The sequence below is a fragment of the Spodoptera frugiperda genome, chromosome 19 (genome assembly GCF_023101765.2).
Source record: "Spodoptera frugiperda isolate SF20-4 chromosome 19, AGI-APGP_CSIRO_Sfru_2.0, whole genome shotgun sequence".
Lineage (NCBI taxonomy): Eukaryota > Metazoa > Arthropoda > Insecta > Lepidoptera > Noctuidae > Spodoptera > Spodoptera frugiperda.
The window spans coordinates 6,482,862-6,502,933 of NC_064230.1; the positions used below are offsets into that span (position 1 = coordinate 6,482,862).

The 20,072-nt window shown below is 42.4% G+C and overlaps 4 protein-coding genes and 1 long non-coding RNA gene across 8 annotated transcripts in view; 3 read left to right on the forward strand and 2 right to left on the reverse strand.

The window, feature by feature from the left end:
- LOC118280932 (igLON family member 5-like) overlaps positions 1–20,072 on the forward strand; it is a 251,111-nt gene that overhangs the window by 45,667 nt on the left and 185,372 nt on the right. The gene's annotated exons all lie outside the window — the stretch shown is intronic.
- The window catches only part of LOC126911860 (uncharacterized), a 91,776-nt gene that overhangs the window by 14,949 nt on the left and 56,755 nt on the right, over positions 1–20,072 (forward strand). The window contains exon 1 of one of the 2 annotated variants that reach the window (XR_007706341.1): positions 17,369–17,453. The exons of the other annotated variant lie outside the window; for it this stretch is intronic. This is a non-coding gene — a long non-coding RNA (uncharacterized LOC126911860). Of the gene's footprint in view, positions 1–17,368; positions 17,454–20,072 lie in introns of those variants that run through there. 2 annotated transcript variants of the gene reach the window in all.
- On the forward strand, positions 2,570–5,118 carry LOC118280933 (spidroin-1-like). Its single transcript, XM_035601343.2, has 2 exons — positions 2,570–2,726; positions 3,250–5,118. The coding sequence occupies exons 1-2, from the start codon at positions 2,699–2,701 to the stop codon at positions 4,272–4,274; spliced, it is 1,053 nt and encodes a 350-aa protein (XP_035457236.1). The 5' UTR covers positions 2,570–2,698; the 3' UTR covers positions 4,275–5,118.
- Positions 5,808–9,799, reverse strand: LOC118280934 (uncharacterized). Its single transcript, XM_050700770.1, has 4 exons — positions 9,669–9,799; positions 8,422–8,601; positions 6,907–7,187; positions 5,808–6,286 (listed from the first exon to the last, which is right to left on the reverse strand). Exons 1-4 carry the CDS (start codon positions 9,730–9,732, stop codon positions 5,915–5,917), a joined length of 897 nt encoding a protein of 298 aa, XP_050556727.1. The 5' UTR covers positions 9,733–9,799; the 3' UTR covers positions 5,808–5,914.
- Positions 14,186–17,273, reverse strand: LOC126911826 (uncharacterized). The gene is made up of 3 exons (XM_050700775.1): positions 17,157–17,273; positions 16,396–16,536; positions 14,186–15,465 (listed from the first exon to the last, which is right to left on the reverse strand). Exons 1-3 carry the CDS (start codon positions 17,185–17,187, stop codon positions 14,771–14,773), a joined length of 867 nt encoding a protein of 288 aa, XP_050556732.1. The 5' UTR covers positions 17,188–17,273; the 3' UTR covers positions 14,186–14,770.

Consider the following 20,072-nt stretch of genomic DNA (forward strand, 5'->3'; position numbering starts at 1 on the left):
TAAAGTTTTTTTTTTAAGTTAAATGGGCTGACGTTTGGCCGCTATCTCGCCTGATGGTAAGTGATAATGCGGCCTACAATGGAGCACGTCTGCCCATAAGCAACCTATTCACTCGGGTTTTGAAGACACCCAGGTTATACCCATCAGGAAACACAGACTCCGGCAAGGAGTTCCACTCCCTAGCAATTCGCACTAGAAAAATGACTTAAGCAGTGTTGTAAGCTAGGAGACGATATGACATATCCCCAGACCCCTAAACAGTTTTAAGAGTTTACATAAAATTGTGGGCAGCAATTAAGTTTAGGAATAATTCTGGGTATAAAGTTATATCGAAATGTCAGTTGCCTCTTGTCCGTGTCGATTCCGAGGCCAAACCCAGCAACCACTGAGCGTATGAGGAAACCTGCCAAAAATAAAAATAAAATAATTATAGTACTAGCTTCTACCTCTCGCGAGAGGCACTCCGGGCGTCGGGGATCGCACGACGATCTCCGGCCACCGTAAGTGCGGGCCTGCGGACGGCGAGCAAGGGTAGCTCACCGCCCGAACAGAACCAGACCCGTGCGTGCGGCGCCGAGCGTTCCGCGCGCCTCAAAGAGCCATCAGACCACCACAGATGGGGCCCAGTAGGGCTGATGTCTGATCCGGAGCTGCAGACTACCTAGCGGGTTTACCGGGGCTCTGGTTCGAAAAGCAGGAGTAAGAAGAGTAAGAATCTGACACTCCCTCTTGTCTCGCCCTCGGGAGAAGTCATTGGATGATTTCCCCCCGTAAAAAATAGCTTCTGCCGGCGGATTCGCTCGCGTTTCCGTGGGATAAAAGTATCCTATCACCCAAGTCAGCTCATACCCTGTCTGTATACCAAATTTCATCAAAATCCGTTCAGTAGTTTCAACGTGATTGACGGACAAACATCCAAACAAACAAACTTTCACATTTGTAATATTGAGTATGATAGTAACGTTAGAGTGTAATATATCTGTCACCACCTCTACTCCTTCCGTGGGTGTCATATACCCGGCTAAGTGACTACACATTAGACAGAGACCGTGCAGCAGCGCTCTCTGATAAACCTGAACCTTTTACACTGCGATCTCCAACCCGCCTGCCTGCGGAGATTATGGCAAACCCTCTTATGTAGAGGAGGCTCATAGTCCAGCAGTGGACTGTAGATTATTAAAATTACTTTTACATACCAATGAAAATTAATAGTAACACATTCATAGCGAATTGTAAATGACTGAAGAACTAAGTTTTTTTTTAATATCTACATATATTTTAACGCATATGAAACCATAAAATTAAACCTATCCTTGAAATATGAACTCTAAAATGTAGATATTAGAGTTAAAATTATATTGAAATGATTTCCACGCTTAATTTGTCATTAAAAACTATTTAATATCAATTATTTTATGATAAGAGTTGATTAAAATATAAGGAGTCAAGTTCGAGTCGAATTTTTAGAAAAATAACTCTTATTTTGTCAGTCCACACTACCATCAGTTGACTGGACAATCTCTACACTACACGAGTCACTGTTTACATGTTACCATTAGCTCATGACGATACCTAAGTACGTATCGCCTGGACAGTCCACGCTACCATCAGTTGACTGGACAATTTTATTGAGATGTTGTTAATGTACCATTTATTAATATTTCATATTTTTATTTTCAGGTACGTTGAAAAGTTTATTGGCACTGCAATCTTTATTTTTTGGTAAGTAATCTATATTAATTTTACATGCAATTTATTACTTTTTAAAAGGTTCAGGTTTATCAAAGAGTGTTACCGAGCAGATTCTGTTAAATATGTAATCCTTTATTTTAAAGCGGAAAATTTACAAATGACCTCTCCTGCCTAGGGCGAGGCGAGGGGGAGTGTCAGATTCTTAATGACTAAATACCACCCCGTTCCTACTCCTGCTTTTCGAGTCGGAGCCACGGTAGTCAGCAGCTCCGGATCAGGTAGCTCTACTGGGCCCCATCTGTGTTGGTCTGATGGCTCTTTGGGACACGCGCAGAACGCGACGCGCCGCACGCACGGGTCTGGTTCTATTCGGGCGGCGAGCTACCCTTGCTCGCTGTCCACAGCTGTACACCATACCTGGATTCCATAAGTCCAGGTTGTTTTAGGGTGGTATTATAAAAAGCTATTTTGCTTACAAAGATTTTTTACATTGAATGGGTCGACGTTTGGCCGCTATCTCGCCCGATTAAGTGATGATGCGGCCTACGATGGAGCACGTCTGCCCATAAGCAACCTATTCACTCGGGCTTTGAAGACACCCAGGTTATACCCATCAGGAAACACAGACTCCGGCAAGGAGTTCCACTCCCTAGCAGTTCGCACAAGGAAGCTTGAAACGAAGCGCTTCGTGCGAGTGGGTGGGATATCTACCATGAAGCGGTGGCGCTTCGCCGATTGTCTTGTGGTTCGAAGATGATAATGAAGATTTGATTTACCACCTATTAGCTAGTACATCGATCTGACTTATCGGTTAATAATCTAAGACGTCCTATTCAATATTTAATAAACATAATTTCATTAGTCTTTCCAAAATATTTTCCTTCACCTAAAGATATGCTATGAAGTGAACCGTGCAAGATGGTATTCCAAATAGATTTTAATTAATTCTTCTGGTATATATGGCGCAGTTTGCTTAGTTAAGGCCACAGACTGTCCAAGCAACACAATGTCTGCCAAAGCAATTATATTAGCCGGTGAGTTGAATATTGTATTATTTGTTATTTTTTACAACATTAAATAATACTTAGCCACCCGAACCAGCTTCTAATGGGTGCAATTTTGATATATTATGCATGTATCATATATTATAAACATTCCTTCTTTTTAAACTTTTTGCAAATTGTAAACTGATTGCCTTGTACCTCATATGCGATATCTAAGATAATCTATCAAAGAGTCTTATATCCCATTTCTGGTTTAAATAAAGTATTATTGAGGTTTTTTGGCAAATAACTCTTTAATATCATTATATTATGGAGAAACTGGAAAAATTAATGTAAAAAAAAGAAGAAAATTTGTAGTAGGTATAGACCTAGTGTATTGAAATGGGTCCTCTCTTGATATAAGGGAACTCATACTCGTACATAACTTAATTCGAATTCACTAACTAAAACTAAACGTATACAATTAAACAAACAAGTCAGTCGACAAAAAAAACGTATAATTTATCCTCTACAAATATCAAAACTGACTTCAATCATTCCATTTTTCCTATAGCATTCCTGTGCGTCGCTCGATGCAACCCGTTGGGTTTGGGCGGCACCACCGTCTGCGAGTCCAGCCCCAACTTCCTGGGCGGACTGGGCGGACTGGGCGGACTGGGCACGACAGTCTGTGAATCTGGACCCATCGGCCTGGGCGGCCTCGGCTATCTGGGCGGTATCGGTGGACTGGGCGGTTTAGGTGGCCTGGGGCTCGGAGGAATTGGGCTTGGCGGGCTAGGCTCGGCCACTGTTTGCGAATCCGTCCCAGCTTTTGGTTGGGGTGGACTTGGGTTGGGCGGTCTTGGCCTCGGTGGGATCGGAGGAGTCGGCTTAGGCGGGCTAGGACAAACCACTGTCTGTGAATCAAGCCCTAATTTAGGACTCGGTTTGGGAGGCCTTGGGATGGGCGTCGGTGGTCTAGGTAGCGCTACTGTGTGTGAATCCATACCTAACTACGGATTGGGCGGTATCGGTTTAGGAGGTTTGGGCGGTATCGGTTTGGGCGGTCTTGGCCTAGCTGGGTTGGGCGGTATTGGACTGGGCGGTCTCGGTACAACTGTCTGTGAATCCGTACCTAATGTTGGACTCGGAGGTTTAGGCTATTTGGGCGGTATCGGCGGCTTAGGTTTGGGCGGATTAGGATCAACAACCGTTTGCGAGTCCTCACCGAACCTAGGTTGGGGTATTGGCGGATTGGGGCTTGGCGGACTTGGCCCTATCGGCGCTTTGGGCGGTTTAGGCGGATTTGGGCTCGGAGGTATAGGCTTAGGAGGATTGGGTAGTGCTACCGTCTGTGAAACCATTCCTAACTTGGGCTGGGGAGGTTTAGGTTACGGCGGTTTGGGCGGCCTAGGCGTGCCCTTGGGACTTGGCCTCGGAGGTATAGGCGGTTACGGGGGCTTGGGCCTAGGTTTGGGCGGACTCGGCGGGATTGCGGGCGGAACCACAGTCTGTGAATCCAGCCCTAATTTAGGTCTTGGCTTAGGTTTGGGCTACCCTGGCCTGGGAGTGGGGGTACTTGGACGTCCTTTTTTATAGATACCAACACCTCTTCGTCCCATTATACTAGCAACACGATAATTAATGGGCCCTACCCCCTCGTGTCACGGGATAGTACCGGCACTTACACTGACCGTTCTCTTAAAATGGCTCTTTGATTATCATTAGAATTTAAGACGGGATATTTACCATGTTTATTCATGTTTATGAGTTTGTTTTATGGGACAAGCCCGCCACAACCTCCCATACCGCTGCAACTCCTGTGCACCAGGATCTACAGTAGATACAACCATGAAAACACCGGAACACTGAAGTCCAACGTCCCAGTGACATGAATGACTGTCTTGGATCCAAATGTCTGTTTCCGATATTTCGACACTGTTGCAAACCATGATCACGGGTGTACTGGTAAATACATATTATGCCGTCATAAGTTCTAATGTTAGTGTTAGTGACCATGTCAGTTTATATAATTATATGGCTCTCCGATTTTTATTCAAAGCATGATAAAAAAAACTTCAGGTGTTTTGTTTTTTGCAGACTTAATATTGGTAAAAAAGTATTTGAAAAAGATTTTTTTTTTGGTTATCCTATATTTTTTTTTTTTATGTTTCTTGCTGTTGTTTTTTTTAAATGATCTCATTATAATAAGTAAGTGGTTCTTTAATTTTTATTCTAAAATTTTTTTTTGTTTGTGAATAGTCTGTATCGAATAACAACGCCTGGATTGAAAAAATAACTTCTGTTACTATGTATTATGTATTAGTATTGTGTCAAATTCAAAATTTTAAACAAAATTATTACATAATTATGTATTTGTTTTATGTGTTATATATGTATCTTTTTGGCAAAATAAATATTGTATGTATTTAATGTTTTTGTTTCTTTTCGTTTTTTTCTATTGATAATATCGAATTCTCTGCAATATATTATCCTTTTTTCTCACTTTCAAAATCAAAGTCAAAGCATTTATATTTCAATTAATCCTAAAATAGGCACTTATCAAACGTCCAATTGAATTGTCCGTCAGTCTGTCTGTCAGTGAAGCTAGATCCTCCTTCCAAAGTGTAGCTTCGAATGGAGAGGAACGAGCAAAAAATTCAAAAAAAACCTTGAATTTATGACATTTACTAAATTGACAGATAAATTGAAAGATTATTTAGACACACTGACAAACGGTGAAGGAAAATATCGTGAGGGAACCTGGACTTATAATTGAGTTTTTTTTTTCATACAAATTATCCATGTATGCGTTTGTTATGAAAGAGCTATCTCGTTCACTGTCTCTGTCGCATCGTACGTATTTGTGAACCACTTTATACAGAGTAGAGTCAATGTTTATTTAACTTCTTTATGTTCTCAAATTGAGTTAACTGGTCCGGGGTACGAAATTTCTTCTTGAGTTAACTGGTCCGGGGTATTTCACTATTCTAATGTTCAAACCAAACACTACCTCACATTAAAGCCGTGACACGTAGAACACCTTATATTCATAGTTTTTCTATAGTATACAGAAATTTTATATACTATACACTTAAAACATAAGAAATCAAAAAAATAAAACCACAAAACTGCTCAAATAACCCGCACTATATTTCAAAACGCTCAATCAATTACAAATGTATACCGTTATATATTATATACATACAAATACATATATATTAAATTGTTACATAAACTTAGCATATGCAGGGGGGTGGCGGGCATGGGCACGGGCACGGCGGGGGACACGGTGGGGGACACGGACACGGACACGGACACGGACACGGACACGGACACGGACAAGGGGGGACGCACGGTGGTGGACAAGGGGGAGGACAGGGGCACGGGCAAGGAGGGGGACAGGGGGGACACGGGGGGGGACAGCAAGAACAAGGTGATCCCCCATCATTCTGGTTGGATAGACGGCAAACGGTGGCTGATCCCAAGGTCCTGAAGTTCTGTGGGGGGTTTGGCTTGAAGCAGATGGTAGGGGGTGCGGGGACGACGATCTTCGGCGGTCGCACGACTAGTGCGTCTGGTACTGGCGGCTGGACTGATGGTGGTTGTACCTGAGGATGTGGAGGTGATAGTGTAGTAGCTCTTTCGATTAGAGGTCACGGTTGGTGCGGCTGCCGGGTAACGTGTAGTGGGTTTTGGCGCGGAACAACTCTTTGTGTGATCCACAAATTGTTGTTCCGGTTCTGGGTGTCATGTATATGTGAACTTGTATGTTTGTAAACACACCCACGACACAGGAGGAAATCATAGTGTGGGGCAATATTAAAAAAAGTGTGGGTTATCAATGACCTCAACCAAGTTATTATATGAGTATTTATTCGAGTATTTTTTCTATAAATGAGTAAATATTTTAGTGTTAGAGAGTTTTGAAATATTATATTAAAATATGAGTGAAGTTACTGGAGGCCCAATAACTCCCCTTCCCCATCTGCGATTCCCCAACATCCTTTAAATTCCTAACCTCCAAAAGGCAGCGCACTTGTAACGCCCCTGGTGTTTCAAATGTCCATGAGCGGCGGCGATTGGGCCTCCGGTAACCTCACTCACACAACGCAAGCGTTGTTTCACGTCAGTTTTCTGCTCAGCCATGGTATCACTCCAGTGGAGCCGGCCCATTTGTGCCGAAGCATGGCTCTCCCACACTTATAATAATAATAATATGCTAACTTACCCTCATCGGTGGTGGTCTTGGCACAGCCACTGGTGGAGGTCGGACGATCAATGGGGGTGGTTGTGGGGGGTTCACAGCCGGCACCCTCACGTAGAAGGGGGCAGGAGTTGGCGGCTGCACGGGTGGTGGGCGGACAGTAATGGGCTGCGGCGCTGGTGGCTGCACGGGGGCAGGTTTGACCCAGATCGCGGGGGGAGTGGGCAGCCTGATCTCTCCGGGGCGGACTATGATCGGGGGTGGCGTTGGGAACCGGATCTGTCCTGGCCTGATTAGGATTGAACCTGTGGGAGGATACAGTTGAAATATAAATTAAAAAGATACTTACGAGTAGGTATACCTAAATATGATGAGAAGCTTTTATATAATATAATTTGTATAGGGTAGATAACTAATTTTTATTTCAATGTCCGTCTTGCAGATAATTTTAAAACATTACACACATATTTTTTATTTTCTTACGGAAACAAATACTTTCGAAGATATATCGATTTCAAATATCACGTGACGTCACTTCTAGGTACGTTTTTTTTGTATGCTCCCATTTCTAAACTTTGATTCGTTTTATATAAGTATTGTTAGATTATACACCAAAAAAAAAGTGATTTTTTTCCATTACCTAACTGACGGACTAAAAAGATTTTAAATTTTTATACCCCGTCATCATCCCTATTAAATAGCATTTATGCAAACTAAAGGTCTCAGCACACATATGGGATCGGAAAGGGATCGTAACCGTAACGCCTTTCGCCTCGCTGTCAACCAGGCGTCAACCTACCGTATGCACGTAACGAAAGCGTATCAGCAGCGCCTGTACGTCAACTCGGCTACGGCTAGGCGACACCGACTAGACTAACACGATAGTTAGTCGGTACGGAGAGACGTAAGCGCGGGGACGGAGAAACGTAAGCGTGGGGACGATGAGCCGTAAGCGCGGGAATTCAAGTTCGGAGCCTGTTCCGAGGCGAGGCGATTACGTTATTATTCCGATTAGTGTGCGTTGCAGTAGGGAGTTTAAAACAAACCATTCTGAACGGCTCGAGGCGATACGGTGACGATCCCATATGTGTGCTGAGACCCTAAACGTGTATACAAAATTTCAGCTCAATCGGTTGAAGATATCTGCTTCGAAATTTTGTTGCAAGATTCCACTACACACATACATACATATATTGCAAATTAAATAAAAGATTGACTGCTTCGTTGGTCGAGTAGCCACAAGTGCGACTGCCGAACAAGGGGTGTCAAGTTCGATTCCCGGCTCGGGCAAAGTATTACTGGGCTTTATTCGGTTTATCGAAAATTTCTCAATGGTAACACGAAGTCTGGAATTGTGTCCAGTATATGGCAATAGGCTCACCCCCTATTACATGGGACTTACAACATAAATTGTGAAAAGTGAGTGTACATTGTATAGCGGCATTATGTGCCGTAATGACCACTTCTACCCCTTCGGGGATAAAAGGCGTGACGTTGTATAAAAGCTTATACATATAATTAGTAGACCAAGTCACTTACCACAAGGTGCCTGACCGTAGACATAATTGACCGGTGGCTCACACGGGTTGCAGGGGCCAATCTGTTGGGCTGCTCCATCGCAGGGGCTGCAGGGGGCAGGCTCCGGGGCTGGGCAGGGGCAGGGGAACTGCGGCTCCGGCTGCGGGCACGGCTGTCCCAGTACTGTGCCCAGGAATAGAACTGCGGAACACGAGAGTAGATTTAATTAGTTTATAGTTAAAATAAGTAGGTTATAAGGCTTCGGTTCGAAGAGCAGGAGTAGGAATGGGGTGGTTTTTTAGTCAGTAAGAGTCTGACATTCCCTCTCGCCTCGCCCAGGGCGAGAGAAGTCATCGGGTCGAGCAAAGTATTAATAGTTTTTTTTCGGTTTTTCTTAAATGTCTCAGTATTAGCACGGAGTCTGGTATTGTACCCAGTATAACACAAATGGGGAAATAGTGGGTGTACCTACATTGTACATATTAGCATTACGTGCCGTAATTTGCAGCTCTGTCTACCCCGTCGGGATAAAAGGGGTGACGATGCATGTAGTTAATCAAGTAATACAGTCTAGTGATACTATTACATGACATATAGAAAAGAAATTGGTTAATTATTATGTTATCGTCTTACTCACGTAACTGTTTGACGAGCAACTCGACTAGTTTTAGTAGTATCGCGACGCAGTTGTGTGCTGCGGAATGCTGCTCATGATTATGAGCCTCTAGCATAGCTTGAAACTAGTCGAGTTCCTCGTCAAACAGTTACGTGAGTAAGCTGATAACATAATAATTAATTTAGTATGTCTCATGAAATTTATTATAAACAGAAATTGGTTAGTTTTCTAGCGCCCAGGTGTAAATAAGGCCAGACCACCATAGATGAGGCCCAGTAGGGCTGATGCCTGATCTGGAGCTGCGGACAACGTAACAGGTTACCGGGGCTCCAGCTCAAAGCAGGAGTAGGAACGGGGTGGTTTTTAGTCAATAAGAGTTTTTTTTAACATTGATAAATCTGCGTTTGGCCAATAACCTGCTTACTGCCAGGACGGCGAAGCGAAGATGTGGCCGAGGATGGAGCACACAGACTTAGAAAGTACCTATTCACTCTGACCTTGAAAAGACCCGGGTTGTATTTCTCAGGAAAGATAGAAAAGAGTCTGACACTCCCTCTCGCCTCAACCAAGGCGGGAGAAGTCATTGGATGATTTTCTCCCCTCAAAAAAGGTATAAATACATAGGAATATTAAAATAAATATATTTATTTACCCGATAACCATATGACTGTGCCCTTTGCCATTTTTCGATCGTCTGATGTTAGTTTGGAAGACATTGCATCTTTTATACCCTAGACAAGCCGCCATCTTAGATTTCTGAACACAATTCAAAATATACCCTATCACCTTGGATTTAAAATTCAATTTCGATATGCAATTGATTAATGTATTGTCATACTTAAATGATATTGTTTTAAAATGCTTCGAGAAATATTTTTTAAATTTGGAATTATTTAGTTTTGCAACACTGGTTAGCGTTAACGGTTTTCGGATTTGAATTTCAAAATAAGAATGTGTAGTCAAAATGTTTTGAATTGTTAAATTCGTTTTTGTGTTTAGTTTACTTTATCGGTACTTTAAGTTTAAAAAAATATGTCTTCATTTAATTTTTCTTATCGCATGTCTTTTAACATCTAATTTAAAGTAGGTATTACTATAATTCGAAGTGATTCGCCATGCTTCGGCACTATTGGGCCGGCTCGACCGGAGTGATACAACGGCCGAGCTGGACACCGACGTGAAACTACGCTTGCGTTGTATTTCGTTGTGTAAATGAGTTTACCGGAGGCCTAATTACCCCAATCTTCCTAATCCCCGATTCCCCAACAACCCTTAAATTCCTAACCCCCAAAAGGCCGACAGCGCTCTTGTAACGCCTGTAGTGTTTCGGGTGTCCAAAGGCGGTGGCGATTGCTGATCACCAGGTGATTCGTCTTCCTGTTAACCGGTATTTTTTTCCAAGGTGGAAAATTCTCATGGAGCCCTCTCGCCTGGGGGGACGAAAGGGACTGTCAGACTTTTACTGACTAAAACACACCCCGGTGTCCCATCTCACACGTGGGTACGAGGGTGCGGGAAACAAAATTCTTCCGCAGCCCCCGAACTCGTGGCGGCCTGCCTTGCCAGGCCCCACCTCAAGATGCACAGAGGAAGAGGAGTGAGGTGTTGACCTCCTCCGTGCTACGTCTCGGAGGCGTGTGTGGACACAACACGCGCCACCATCTCGGGTCCTTTAGGATAACGGGGACTTCCCCAAGTCCACCGTCCCCGGACCCATTTAGGGGGGTCGAAAGAGAGCAATTTCTGCTCTCCTTCGACGCCCGGTGCGCCTGCTGCGAGAAGGTACAGAAGTTGTGACTTCCCTTTCCCTCTCCGCAGCCTCCTTCTGCGACATGACATCTTCGCAGAAGGACATCACTGCAGCCCACGACTCTGCACTGCCGACCATTTTTTGGATCTCTCTGTCAACAATTCAGAAATACGGTACATCTCAACATACTAATGAGCAAAGGCGTCGGCTCTCGACCTCTCATACGGAGAAATAATGAGTACCTTTTTCGTGAGGAGGAGAATCATCTAATGATTTCTCCCGCCTTGGGCGATTGTCAGACTCTTACTGACTAAAAACCACCCCGTTCCTACTCCTGCTTTTCCAGCCGGAGCCCCGGTAAACCCGCTAGGTAGTCCGCAACTCTGGGATCCCTGTTACACTAGACTCATAACGTAACTGGTTAAGAATGCATGTTATTTATCGAATGCCTTATATATTGGTAAATACAAGTAAATATCATAGCGAACAGTAACTTATATCAATCTTTAATATAGCTTCAAGCTTCCTTGTGCGAACTGCTAGGGAGTGGAATTCTTTGCCGGAGTCTGTGTTTCCTGATGGGTATAACCTGGGTGTCTTCAAAGCCCGAGTGAATAGATTGCTTATGGGCAGACGTGCTCCCTCGTAGGCTGCATCATCACTTACCATCAGGCGAGATAGTGGCCAAACGAAAACCCATCAAATATATAAAAAAACTAAGCCAATTTTTTTTAAACTCAATAGATTTTAAAGCAACTGATATATGAAAAATAGGACCTAATATTGCGCCTTATGGTATCCCTGTATTTCTAATTAGAGCACTAATGAACTCATTTTGGTAAAATTAATTTCATTTAATGTTGTTAAACAGTTAAAATTATACCGTATGCGGTATTCTACTATATACTCTTATGACTTAATTTAAATCACATATTTGTTATCATCTTGGCTGACAATAGCGAAATATGCCCAGTCGGTAAGCCAAAAAGTGCATTATTCTCTTTGAGCTAATTTGGACACTCTTTACAAATTATACGGCATTATAACAGCCGCGCCGCATGTCCGTAACATTCCTAGACAACCTACTACATTACAGCTCTTCTGTGGTCAAGGAACGTGGAGCTGTTCTCACAGAATTTAATACTTGATTTATTTCATTAGGTATTTATTTTGTTTGAAAATAGATTTTTTTAAAATTTTATGTTTTCGTTGAAATATAGCTGTATCATGCTTCTGTGGACGAGTACTACTTGTAGTTTCATTTAAGTCATATAAGTGATCTCCATACTGTATAAGAATACAATTATTATTGACTTACATAAAAATTTCATTTCAAAACCCCTTTTCATCATTTATAACGTCAAACGCTTGAGACAAATCATAAAAGTATGTCTTGTGCATTTTCGTATTTTTAATTCGGGTAGAGAGAGTGACATATGTTGTTCTTTTCACCAATTCATAAATTTACTTGTCGGGAGAGTCATGCTTCAGTACGAATGGGTCGGCTCGACCGGAGTGATACCACGGCCCAGCAGAAAACCGACGTGAAACAACTTGCGTTGTGTTTCATTGTGTGAGTGAGGTTACAGGGACTCATGCGAAACTTCTTAAGGTCCAACTACCTTATTTATAACGAAAAATAAAATCCTCTTATTCTTGAAGATTTTTTTTTTTTTTTTTTTTTATTTTTAAAAACGTTGCCCCACACTAGGATTGTTTCCTGTGTCGTGGGTGCGTTCACAAACATACAAGTTCACATACACATGACACCCAGACCCGAAACAACAATTTGTGGATCACACAAAAAGTTGCTCCTTGCGGGAATCGAACCCGCTACCCGTTGCGCGGCAGCCAGTTGCCCAGCCACTGCACCAACCGTGCAATCATCCGTGCAGATTGATATTATCTACTAGTGTTCTGATTACGTTCTATATTATTAAGACATTTATCAGTATAATATATTTATCAGCAACCCTACTCTTTTTGTGGGTGCCTCAAAAGCTAAGACTAACACCCGTATTTATAAAGAAGTAATAATACTTGTTGCTAAGTAATTTCTTCATTGAGTCATTACTTAAGGTTAGAATTCTTAATTCAAAAATCATATTCTATAGTGGAGTAAAGTGCGTTACTTACTTGAGCTATTGCTCAAGTAACACTCGCCGCTTGGCGGTTGTTCCTGTATGACAACACTTTGTCACTTTGCCACCAACTACTTGCACATTCAATGAAAAGTATCTTTTTTTGTTCCGGTACTGCTCTGTATGAAGAATGCCTCTAGGTTTGGTGATTTTGATGTGAGTGCAATCGATTGCGCCTACAATGTTTTTCAGTCCAGGTGCTCTGCCAATGCAACCAAGTTTTTCAAAATCGTCTTTTGTATTCCTCAAATTTGAAGGAAACTTAATAAAATCTGGCATTAGCAATGCCAATGCTCGACTTACTCCTTTTACAATTTGACAAATCGTCGATTGAGAAATATGCATGATATCTCCACATACAACTTGAAAGCTTCCAGTGGCATAAAACCGCAAAGCAGTAAGCAACTGACACAGTGGAGTTATAGGAAGCCCTCTTCGTGTCTCTGATTGTAAAGAGTCTATAATTCTCGGTAAAATCACGTCATGTATCACAACACTTTTGGAGAAACGAAATCTTTTTTTAAAACAACTTTCCGAATAGTCATGAAATGCATCCACATGACGAAAATAAACTTTGGGATTTCTAGGTTCCCCAACTTCTACCTCTTCTAATATATTATCATCTACAACAGCGAAAACCGCTTCAATGCTATCTAAACTTTCCATTTTAACCAAAATAACCTCAAAACAACGACAGCTATAGTGTACCGGGTAGCTCAAAGTAATGCTAAAGTAAAGGAAATGGTGACTATTACTTGGTTAAGAATTCTAACCTTTGACAGTTCTAACTTCGAGTCATTTCTTAACTGTAGAATAAAAATTGTTACTTAAGTAATTACTTTTACTCAAGTAATTACTTTTACTTGTTTATAAATACGGGTGTAAGACATTAGTCAGAGACCGTGCAGCAGCGCTCTCTGATAAACCTGAACCTTTTACACTGCGATTTCCAACCCGCCTGCCTGCGGAGATTATGGCAAACCCTCTTATGTAGAGGAGGCTCGTAGTCCAGCAGTGGACTGTCATCCGCTGTTTTATTTATTTATTTAATCTTTAATGTATACTTTATTATCTTTAATGTATTGGAGTTTCTTGCTCGTTCTTCTCCGTTCGAAGCTACACTTTGGAACGAGCACCTAGCTTCACTGACAGACAGACTGACGGACAATTCAATTTGACGTTTCAAAAGTGCCTAATTTAGGATTAATTGAAATAAATGCTTTGACTTTGACTTATTATTACGATGAGATAAAGGAAGGTTGAATAAAAAGACAAAAATATGATATATATGCGTATAATCATTGTTAATATGATAAAAATACATAAAAATACCTAAATATACATTTGTAAAAGACACACGCATTCGAAACTGGTACGGGCATTTGTAACATTATTTATATAATATCCTTATATGTTCCTTTAAACACGCCATATTTGTCGTAAAAACTCAGAGATCTTTGTTACATACTAAAACTAAAAAACCTGGACTTATTTCTCTTAAAAAATAATCAAGAAAATGGTGAAAACTGTCATACAATACATTACTGGGTTATATTTTCTCAAAGGTGTTTTATCAAAGTGACGTTTACTCTCAAAATATTAGATGTTATAATATAACTTATGAAGATATTTAACATACTCAGTGTAGATATATCTACAAAAGAAAAGATGGTAATCAATGTACGCAAAAATCTGACAACGGTGTTTTTCTATCACATCTGACGTTAGCTGTCAAAACGATATCTGTCAGATGTTTGCTTTCTTGAGTAGAGTTCGCCACTAGTCGAGTAAACGTGTCCCGGGGAAAGTTATACCCAGGTAATGTAGATGTTGAATGGAAATAAGTCCAATACGGTTTAGAGTTTAGCATGGGCACGGGGAGGGGTCACACGGGCAGGGCGGTGGTGGTTCACATGGGCAACCGCAAGGTGGAGGTGGGGGAGGCTCGCATGGACACGGACACGGGCACGGGCACGGGCACGGGCACGGGCACGGGCATGGACACGGGCAAGGTGATCCGCACGGTCCTCCCAAAGCTCCCAAACCTCCCTGACCTCCTTGACCTTGCACCAGTGAACAGGTCGACACACAAATCGTAGGAGGCTGAATATTCTGTGGCTTATGTGGTCTTACACAGATCTGGGGTGGGTTGATCGGTGCTGGACGAGGTTGGGTGACGCTGATCGGCGCTGGTTGAATCGGAGCTGGTTTGGGCACTCTCACCACTAGGGGGGGAGGTTGCACGCATGGGACAGGTCCGGGACGAGCGAGAACAGGTGGGGGCGTGATTGGTGGTAGTGGGGGAGGTCTGACGCAGATTGGTGGGGGAGTCACTGGTGGTACCGGTGGTGGTTGTACTGATAGGGCAGGTGGTGTGATCGGCGCCTGTTGCGGTGGTCGCACCAGGATCGGAGGAGGCTGGATGATCACGTCTGGGGAAGCACTGATGAAGAAGGTCCCTCCAGGTACAGGGATCGCTTGGAATCCTGCGCCCGTCAGACGTTCAGCGACGTTGTTCTTCTGCAGGAGTACCTTGATGGGACCATCGCCGCATGGTGCTGGAATGAAGACCAGATTGTTAAGCAATCGAAACAATGTAACCAAGTATTGTATTGTGAATCTGATTGTAAAAGAGTAACCTATGGAGTTTCTTGCTCGTTCTTCTACATAGGAATCTACACTTTGGAACGAGCATAGCAACTAGAGGACTGACCGACAGACAGACGTTATTAATATTATTATATTTGCTTTGACGTTCAAAAGTGCCTTCCTAGTCTATTTGAAATATATGATTTTGACTTAAGTTCATATAGTTAAGATTGGTAATAATAACCTACTACATGTTCTTTGATGGTTTTAATATAATAACTTGTAAAAGGGTTATTATGGAGCTCATTTACTGCCTCGTTGGTCGAGTGCTCGTAAGTGCGACTGCGAGACAAAGAATCTTAGCTTTTATCACCGGGTCGGCCAAAAGTATTTTTTTGACTGGGCATTTTTCCAATGGCTTTTTTCGGCTTTCCAAAAATTTCTCAGTAGTAGCACGGAGTATAGAATTGTGACCAGTATATCGCAATAGACTCACCCCCTATTACATGGGACTTATAACACAAATGGTTAAAAGTGTGTGTACATTGTATAGCGGCATTACGTGCCGTAATGTGCACCTCTGCCTCTACCCCTTCGGGGATAAAAGGCGTGACGTTTTAGCCTATTAACGGTTTAGGGAACAGAGAGTAAAGTTCCCTAAGTAAAGCAGTATCCTCCGACCAGGCGAGGTGATCGTGTCTGGCAGCTTTCTGCCCAACTGTTGTTCGTTGGGATTTCCTATCCGTGTTAATTCGCATGTACACTTCATATGTGCGATGCAGGATATTTATGACGTCATCCGTTGATTTGCTCGTTGATAGTCTATGTGCAACTTCTGTCATCTGTCACTTGTTACTTGTCAATGTGTCGCCACAACGGAATAAAAATGTTATACTCACACGGTGGTGGTGCGCACGGGTCGCATGGGCATGGTGGTGGTACGGGCGGGGGACATGGTGGTGGACACGGACAGGGCAGGGGGGGAGGGAGGCACGGACAGTACTGGGGCGCTGGGGCCGCCGCCGCTGACGCTACCAATGCTGGGGACGGAAAGGAATTAGTTATTAATCGAAGTCAAAGTCAATTATTATTCTTCTCCCCTTTTAACAACTTTGCCCCACATTAGGATTTTCTCCTGTGTCGTGGGTGCGTTTACAAACATACAAGTTCACATACATATGACACCCAGACCCGAAACAACAATTTGCGGATCACACAAAGAGTTGCTCCGTGCGGGAATCGAACCCGCTACCCGTTGCGCGGCAGCCAATTGCCCAGCCACCGCACCAACCGTGCAGTCAATTAATAGAAGTCAAAGTCAATTCTTTTTCTTCTCCTCTAATAACATCTTCTGATTTATTTCGTTGCGGGATCCAAGACAGTCATTCATGTCCCTGGGACGTTGGACTTCAGTGTTCCGGTGTTTGCATGGTTGTATCTACTGTAGATCCTGGTGCACAGGAGCTGCAGCGGTATGGGAGGTTGTGGCGGGTTTGTCCGATTAAAAAAAAAAGAAGTCAAAGTCAAATCATCTTATTGAATTAGTCTATGGTATCTGCCGCGGCTTTAATGGGAGGTAGTGTTGTGTTTGAACATTACAATAGTGAATGTAAATTATTTATATGTAATATATAGGTAGACTTAATGAATAAACACTCACCTATTATACCCAATGCCGTAATTCGCCCCATATTTGACAGCCTTGTGTATGAACGAGGGGATCCGCCATCTTTATATACTGAAACCTACGTCCCATTGTATATATTTACTAACTAACCGTGCTACAACGCTAGACTACACATTTAAGTTAAACATACTTTACTTTACACTTTAATTTGGTGATTAGAGACTTAGAAAAAATGAAACTAAACTGAACTGCTAGGGAGTGGAACTCCTTGCCGGAGTCTGTGTTTCCTGATGGGTATAACCTGGGTGTCTTCAAACCACGAGTGAATAGGTTGCTTTTGGGCAGACGTGCTCCATCGTAGGCCGCATCATCACTTACCATCAGGCGAGATAGCGGCCAAACGTCGACCCATCAAATGTAAAAAAAAAACTAGATCTTCTCTTGTTTTAAGTAATATCATGTTCATTCTAGACTATGGCGATTGTTTCATAATTTTAAGTGCGGGAGAGCCATGCTTCGGCACTGCTGGGCCGGTTTGATGGGGTTGATACCACGGTCTCACAGAAAACCGACCTGGAACAACCACCACTACAACTGCAACTGTCAGTCTATTACTGACGACTTATAATCTACCCCTGTTCCAAATTTCATCCTGATCACTTGAGCCGTTTTCACGCTGAGAAACACACATACAAAGTTTCGCATTTATAATATTAGTAAGATGTGCCATAACAGGCGTCGCCCTGTGCCCTTACAGGTAATTTAAGTGTGGGCTCGCCATGATTCGGTACTGCTGGGTCGGCTCGACCGGAGTGATGGTATCAAAACCGACGTGGAACAACGCTTGCATTGTGTGAGTGAGGTTACCAGAGGCCCTATCACCCCCCTTCCCAATCTTCCGAATCCCCGATTCCCTAACAACCCTTAAATTTCTTACCCCCAAAAGGCCGGCAACGCAATTATGTAACGCCTCTGGTGTTTCAATAAAAATGTTATAATTATCAATATTATGTAAGTAGATTAAGTACCTTTGCGGTGCCTAAAAGGACCCATAGTTGGGACGTATTACTTTATTGAAATTGTAGATCACACTGTCTACTATGGAGGCATTTCATCATCATCATCATCATCAGCCTGTTCTCGTCCACTGCTGGATGCATTAAAGTGATTTAATTTGTTTCAAGTGTCCATGGGCGGCGGCGACTGCTTACCATCAGGTTATCCGTCTGCTCGTTTACCGGCTTATACCATAAAACATATGTAACCACCGGGGTGGTTTTAGTGAGGTAAAAATCCCACATTCCCAAATCTTCCTCCCCAAAAAATTTTATGGAATTTAAACGGTCCCCACTCATCCTAAAAAAAGGTGAAAACGTTTGCTATTTCAGTGTAAAATTCTAAGTAATTCCGTAAAAGCATAGTTTTGTTTTATCTTGGCTGATTATTCACGCTCAATGGAGCTTTATATAATATTCAACTATATGTAGTATATAAGAGGAGGTGATGGCAAGCAGTATGTACGGATTCGGCAATGATGGGTCTACAGGCTTTTCTGGTACTTGGTAAGAAAAAACTTTTAATTTATTATGTACTATCAAACTCGGTCAAGTATTTTTTAGAATGGACGCAAGATATGGAAAAAAAATAGCCCTTTATACATATAACAAACGTTTCATTTAAAGGGAGCCTCCTTTATTTTTGAAGTTGGTTAAAAAGTTTCTAGATGCCTGCCAAAAAATACCAAAATCTATAATATAAAAGTAAGTCGGGTTTTCCTTCCTGACGCTATAACTCCAGAACGCACGAACCGATTTCCACGGTTTCGCATTCGTTGGAAAGGTCTCGGGCTCCGTGAGGTTTATAGCAAACAAAAATTCAAGAGAAAAGCAGGAAAACAAGGCAAATTATTGGTGGCGAAACGGAGTTCGCCTAGTAATTTCTAATTATTAGTATGAAATTGCCAACCCACATAGAGCAAGCGTGGTGATTAATGCTCAAACCTTCTCTATGAGAAGACGCCTTTGGTCAGCAGTGGACACTTATAGGCTAATGATGTGTGATAATTTTGAATGAAGAAGAAGAATGAAGGTTTCACTTAATACTTAATAGGCTGCTCAAACCAGCGAAGATTTGAGGGTGTGAGATGAGGCCTTTGGTCAGCAGTGACCACATAATAGACTGATGATTCTAACACCCCATAAACTCCTTACAGCTCTGATCAGCGCAGCAGCAGCAGCACCATGGCGGTGTTACAGCACTTGTGATGGCAGCACGGTTTGCATTGGAGAGAGTGGACAGCCATCGATCAGCCCACCATCAATCTGCATTGGCAGGCCGTGTCCCCCCTGCACGGGACCGGCAACAGTCTACACCCCGTGCCAGTGCCCGTGCCCATGCCCACCCCCTCCATGCCCGTGTCCCCCACCGTGCCCGTGTCCATGCCCACCCCCTGCCTGTCCATGCCCCTGCCCCTGTCCAGAGCCACCCCCACCAGCATGCCCTTGCCCCTGCCCGTGCTACTAAATAAATAGTAGTAAAAATTAATTTGGATGAAAAATTTTTTTGGATGATAAAATTATGAAATTTTTTTGCAATTTTTTTTTCGATTCTAGGTCTGAAATGGAATAAAGAAATATTGGATTATTTGTTTTAAATTGTATATTTTTTTGCTGATATTTGTAATTGTTGATTTTTTTGGTTATTTACCTATCTGTATACATATACACAGAAATGTCATTGTGATTCGGTTTTTATTGGAAAAGAAAATAATATATTGAATGTCGTTTTGTTTTTTATTTTATACTTTTTTTTTCTTGTTTTTTAAGTACCTTTATCCAGTGTGAAATGACCTTCCAATGTGCGAAAAGGTTATACAAAGCGAGACCATGGTAATTCATACAGTATGGAGATCATTCATATGCTTTAAATGAAACTATTGAACTATTATAT